General features: G+C 33.3%; 1 protein-coding gene across 1 annotated transcript in view; it reads right to left on the reverse strand.

Annotated features, from left to right (window-relative positions):
• LOC132860585 (serine protease 27-like) overlaps positions 1-4508 on the reverse strand; it is a 5861-nt gene extending 1353 nt beyond the window's left edge. The window contains exons 1-4 of the mRNA XM_060891807.1: positions 4387-4508; positions 3022-3042; positions 535-697; positions 58-329 (exon numbers count right to left, since the gene is read on the reverse strand). Of these exons, the coding sequence (XP_060747790.1) occupies positions 58-329; positions 535-697; positions 3022-3042; positions 4387-4447 (517 nt within the window). The 5' untranslated portion in view covers positions 4448-4508. The remainder of the gene's footprint in view (positions 1-57; positions 330-534; positions 698-3021; positions 3043-4386) is intronic.
• Positions 4509-6765: the final 2257 nt, after the last annotated feature.

Raw genomic sequence — 6765 nt, forward strand, 5'->3', positions numbered from 1 at the left:
ATATAAACTAAATAAACAAGCAGGTGGCTTTGTGTCACTACTGTATGTGTCACTCACCATTAGAAGCAACTTGACCATATCCTGTGATCCAGACTGCAGTACCTCCAGGAAAAGAACTTTTGCTTGCTGCGAGGCACACCGGTAGGACATAATTATTGAATGTCACTGAAGAGGAGAGTTGGACCAGTGCAATGTCATTGTAAAGGGTAATGTTATAGTTATAGCCTTCGTGGTTGATAATTTTACTAGCGTTTCTCTGCTGCATATTAGGTTTAGTCCCCTGCACATTTGCCAGTCCTAGCAGGACTTGGACTTTAGATGCAGTAATACTGAAAATGAAAGGAAGAGATATTGAGACATCATAGATATCATTTAATTTGTCACTCCCCATCCCAAATCTGTATGTGTTTTACATTAACAATAAACAATAATAATCTACTTACTGTAAAATATGAGATACCTTGTGTTGTAAACTATGAAAATGCAAGTAACTACAGTACATTATTATTGTGTTATGCACAGCTCCGTATATACCTTTGAAAACAGTGAGCAGCTGATAAGACCCAGTCCGCACTGATCAGACTGCCACCACAGAAATGGCTGCCACCTGATTGAAAGCTGACCTGCCAAGGCCAGAATCCAGGAGAGGCATCTGCACCACCCACAATCTTGCTGTTCAGTGGAGGCTGACCACAAACTGGGAGAAAAGAAAAAGATCACAAACATCCTTATTCTATCTGAAATGTTACTGTACTTCAAGAAGAACAGCCATCATTACATTACACAACAGACACCGGATTGTAGTGAAAAACACTTTATTTGAAAACATTTTCCGGCCACTGATAAATTTCATTGGTCATTGTGTGTGTGTGTCTGTGTGTGTGTGTATTCTGTTTCATCCTGTTGGTCTGGAATTCTGCTAAATTGTTAGTAATAATTCCTAGCAAAATCAGGTTGACAAAATTAGCTGTGTCGACTATACCATGCTCTTCTCGGATATTTGGGACGCTTCCCTAACAGACCAGCAGAGGGCAACCTTGCACGTTTAAGTCTTTTTTGTTGTATGTTTCATACATGGTTCAGTTTTCCACCTGTTTTGTGTTATGTTAAGTAATTAGTTTCTTCAGCACTGCAGTAAAGGAAATGTTGCATTAGCATCCAAATATTAGCAATGCTAAAATCAGCTAAGCTCTGAAATAGCTAAAATTTCACTGAGACATAGTGACATAGTTAATAAGATTTTAAACCATTTTAAAAAAAATCCAGAAAACAGATTAATATACACATTTTTATAGGCTGGACTTGCCAAAAAGTCTTAAAGCCTGTGTTGTACAGTTATATACATATTTTAACCATATTTATTCAAATAAATATATAATGCCAATGTTTCCACTGAAGAAAAACAAGAACAAAAGAGAATTATGTGTTATCTGTTAAAACGTCAGGCTAACTTGGAGAACATTTTCAAAAAACGCTGTTTGCAAAGGGCGAGGGGCATCATCACAGATCCCTCTCACCCCAACCACGGACTCTTTACACTTCTCCCATCGGGCAGATGCTATCGTTGTCTCAGACCCAGAACAAATAGACTGAAAAATAGCTTCTTTCCAGTGGCTGTTTCTGCACTGAACAGCTGATATGGTGTTAACAATCACCACTGTACTGTCACTTTTCTTCTATGTTTTTCACTATTTGGCACCACTTTAAAGCCATGCATCCTTGCTCCACCCAAAAAACCCAAAAATCATTACACTTCTGTATGTCCATCCATATTTATTCTGGTTATTCTTTTTTTGTTGTATATTTATAGATGTATATATTCATAATGACATTCCTTTTGTACAGCTATATCTGTCATACGACTTCATAGTGTATCATACTTATATAAAAAACACACTATATATACCCTTATTCAGTTATATGTACATATTACTACACCTTCTGTATAACCTCATACACTTATTTATTACACTGCCTCTTGTAAATAAGCTATCTATGCACTTCTGGTTAGATGCTAACTGCATTTCATTGGCTCTGTACATGTACCTTGCACAATGACAATAAAGTTGAATCCAATCTAATCTAATCTAACTAGCAACCACGAGCACCTTTGCTAGGCTAACAATGGCTAAATTTACCTCCGGTTTAACCTTGTTGCACTGACCTGCTTAGTAAAATAATTTAAACTAAGCTTTTTAGCACAACTTATGTTACCAAAATGATGGGAAAAATTGCCACTACAATATTTGTTTGCTGCTTTAGCTAACTTAGTATTATAACATAGTATTTTGGTTAAATTAAATCCATTACTAAGCCATATGTGTTTCCTGTTTTCTTCCTATTTCTTCTGATTTAAACTTCTGTTTTTGACTTTTATCTGTGTCCCTTATTTGGATTGTGTATCTTTCTTGCGTAACACTAGATTTAGATAACAAACATAATTTCTAAAAGATGTAAATACATACAGACATTGCAATATAATAACATATATATGCATATAACAACAATAACGTACTATGTTAGCGCATTAATATGTTTCACTGTTTCCAGGTTTGGAGACGTGGAAAGTGAGGAAGAGAATAAATCAAGTATTTCACAAAATAATTCTTAATTTTTATCAATATTTAGTTTGCATCCATTTGATTTCCAGAATGCTTATGGTCCAGATGAAAGCATGTACACTATGTGGTACTTTTTCCATAGTCTTACACTGTCTCAATGTTTGTTTTTTGCTGTTTGTTCATTACAGGCATGCACTGTTCATTTATTTACTCCATGAAAATCACTCACAGAGTTAAAACAGTGAGACTGGCAATATATAAACCCTGTGAAAGTTGCAGAAAACTGACCATGTGTGATGAATTAGCACTGTTCTGCAAACTCTGACTCTTTCACTGAGGTAACTAACGTTAAGATTAATCCTATGATACTTTCATGTTACTTTATTGCAAATGTGCTAGTTGACAAACGGATAAATATAGTATGTAACCTTTGTTTAAAAATGATAAATCAAGAACTTACCACCCTGCTGTGCGAGTGAGCCTAATAGAAAAGGAAGAGAGAAGAACATTGCTCAAAGCTAAATAAAAGATGTCAGAGAGTTTAACAACTGTATATTTAGCTTTTGTTTTCTAAATACATCATTAGCTAACATAAGTAAAAATATCATTAATAATAGCAAAATACCATTAGTAATAGTTTATGGTGGTAAATAAACCAGAATCATTAATTACTGCCTAGGATAGTTTGTGTAAAGAATAAAGTGCAACATCACTGACATAATAAGAAAAGTATTGTGTTCTCGATAGGGTAATGTTATTTTTGCAGTTGATTATTTGCCACAGTTTTTAAGTTTTTAGTTTTTAGTTTTTTATTTTTTAACAAATAATCAATTTATTACGGTAAAATTTAACAAATTCCATTTACATTTAAACATCTATAGAGAACTACTTTGATTTAGTTTTTTTATATAAAAAAAAATTATACAAAGGGGACAAAAGAGAATATGGAGCCATGCAGAGGAATAGAGAGAAAACAAAATACATCAAGTAAAGACTTAGGCCTTTATTTTGATCTTAGTCCTTCCAAAGAAGTTTATAGTTTTTACAATAAGGTTTTCACCTTGTTGTGGTATATTAAAGGATTTATTATTATTATTATTATTATTATTATTATTATTATTATTGTTTATCTGCAACTAAGCGGTACCAACTGATAAGGCTGACTAGGCTCAAAATTACAGCAAGATCAGGTGTCTCAAATATCAGAAGTTTTTTCTTTGCTTCCTTCCTCTTTGAAGTATATTTTAATGGTATTTCATGCTGCAAAAAAAAAGATTCAAAATATCTTTGCTAGTGAATATGTCAAATAGAGTTTATTACAGTTTTATGTTATCTAGTATTTTCAACTATAATAAACCAAATATAAGATAATGTAAGACACTTCTTTTTTAAAATATAGAAGTATAAGAAAAAGAAGAAGAAGAAGAAGAAGAAGAAGAAGAAGAAGAAGAAGAAGAAGAAGAAGAAGAAACATTGTCAATATCTATTCCTATTTTCACTTTCCAAGATTTCTTTTTGTATTGTAGTTATGCTACTACGTAGATGGCTTAGAGTGGAAGAATTTAAACCATATTGTTTTCACAGAACCATCTTTCTCAAAATTCCAATTTTTAACATCAAAACATCAAAACAGTTGTATGCAAAGTTAACAGGATTTAATTAGATATTATTGAATTAGATGACTTGTTTGTATAAAAAATAAATGTTTTATATTGTAATTTCTAGTACAAAATTACAATAAATTAGCCTTTGATATGTTTACAAGTTGATCATATGATAGATTAAATGGAATATTCATCAGAACCTGCATTTTCTATTCACTTACCTGTAGAATTAAGGAGTACAGCAAACACAACACACACAACATTCCACAAATGAATCCCCATGCTCTTGTGTCTACTCTGGTTTCAGGATGTCTTCTGTGTCTTGATTTTATGTCTACAAATGTCTTGTATTATATGCAAAGCACATGTGAACGAACTGTATCCACCCTATATTTGTCACTTGTTACACACCCTCATGAGAACTAGAACTAGTTCCCCTACCCACATCTTTAACCTATAATCACTTGATGAAAGCAATACAATACAATCTGCATTAAAAAACAACATACAATACACACAGTCATACAATATATTACATAACAGGGAGTGGTTCCTCAAGTGTCAGTTGAATTTGGGTTTAACTGCTTTATGAAAATGTCTGTAGTCAAAAGCATTTAATAACTCACTTAGAATTAAATTGTAATGAACTTGTGAGACAGGCAGCTTATATTAAATGTTTACAGTCATATAAAGTCTCTCAAGAAATATTCTTGAGTCACATTTCTTTCACCTTCGATTTCACAAGTTTTAAAATAATTTACTGACCAATCTAATTTGTGAATGACAGACAGCATGAATGTAAGTATGTCTTCCGTACATGCTTTACTGAGACTTTTTAATATGTAAGAAAATTAGACATCTAACGATCTGTGTAATTCTCATCAGAAATAACGGGTGTCTTCCATAAAGGTTTCTTTTAATAGACAATAAATGATAATATTTTAATAACGTCCCATTCTCTCTCTCAGAGAGAGGGTAAGAATGAAATTTCTTTTTGTGTTGTTCGGTCTACCACACCCGTTGAGAGGAACAGAATGAGTATTCAGAGTATCACTGTTTTTAAGTGAGCTCACTCATAGGACAATAGGACAAGTTAACACTTGTTAACTCTTGTTACTGTCTAATAATTCATAACTGCTAAGTTTTGCTGAGTTTTTACTGTTAATTTATTGCATGGCTCATTCTATGCTAAATACCATCAGTAAAACATTACTGTATATCATTTAATGGTAATAGAAGTCTCTTGAGCAAACAACTAAACAATTTAAAATTTCCTCATCAATTGTCTATGTAAACAAAGCAAAGTTTAACTATCTTTCAGTTTAGCCACTGTCACATTTCTGTCATACAGTCATCTTTACCTTTAAACTTCTCATTTAATTATTGGCTTGTTGGTACTTTTAACTGACTTACAAAGCACTCTACTGTAGATGTCTGTGTAGCAGTGTTAGGGTACACACCATAAGATCACCCCAAAGTCATTTGACACTTAATGCTTACAATGTGAGGTTATCATTGAAGCTCACAGCTCTCTCATGCTTTTTGAAGAACTTAGCAAAAATACAACTCTAGAGATCCATTTGGATGTTTGTGTAATGTTTAACACACTCCAGGGACCTTAAGAGACTCCAGCACAAGGTGCTAAGCCCATTTTGTGTAGATGCGGACTTGCCACTGTTTAGCATTCTCTGGAGAGGGGTTGGTATTTTGGACATTGTTATTGCATAATGGGGAGAACATTATGATAGTGCACCAGATCCAGTCAATTGGGTGCACGCCATTTGTGGAACAGCTTCTATGTGAGAGTATACAAGGGCCATGTGCGGGAGTGTTCAGAAGTGTTCCTGGATCGTTAGCCCACAGTACATCATCAGTATGCACTTTGTGCAGTCCGTTGTCTGGTTTCAAAAAGGAGAACCACAATCTGCATCAGAGAAATGGTCCAAATGCACTTACACCATTTCTGGGTGCCAATTGTTCTAACAGCTCAACAGCATCATTGAATTAAGTCAATGAATGTCACAGACTAATATTTTCTTGAACTTAAAGAACAAGAATTCCATTTTATTTACCTCTGACCATAATACTGACTCTTAACCTGCTCCAGTTTGGAAAAAGTGTTTATTTTAATTGCAGACATTTAGTTTCAAAATCAAACTGCACCTATAAATATGCATAAAGGAAATTTGTTTTAATTAGTTCATAAATATTAGTTGTTTCTGCATCTACCATGGCTCATGCCATCAGGAGCTGGTGAAACTTTCTGACGTCTTATTCAAGCGCCTGTGTGTCTGTATGCGCATGCGCAAAATCCCGTTTATTTCAAATCACCATGTGGCAATACAACACTTTATTATTTTTATTGATATTAATATTAAATAAGACAAAAATTAAAGTCCAGTACTTTTTTAAATGTACAGCTACTTGGGTTTATGATGTTTATTATTTAACGCCTTGCATTAGGAAACCTGTATAAACATAAATACGTGTAACGTTTAAAAACATGCTACATACTATAAAAAAAAAAAGAAAAAAGTATATAAAAATTAGTAAAAGTTAATTAAAAGATGCAATTTTTGCAATTTTTTATGCAAAAAAGC

The sequence above is a fragment of the Tachysurus vachellii genome, chromosome 18 (genome assembly GCF_030014155.1).
Source record: "Tachysurus vachellii isolate PV-2020 chromosome 18, HZAU_Pvac_v1, whole genome shotgun sequence".
NCBI classification, from domain to species: Eukaryota; Metazoa; Chordata; class Actinopteri; order Siluriformes; family Bagridae; genus Tachysurus; species Tachysurus vachellii.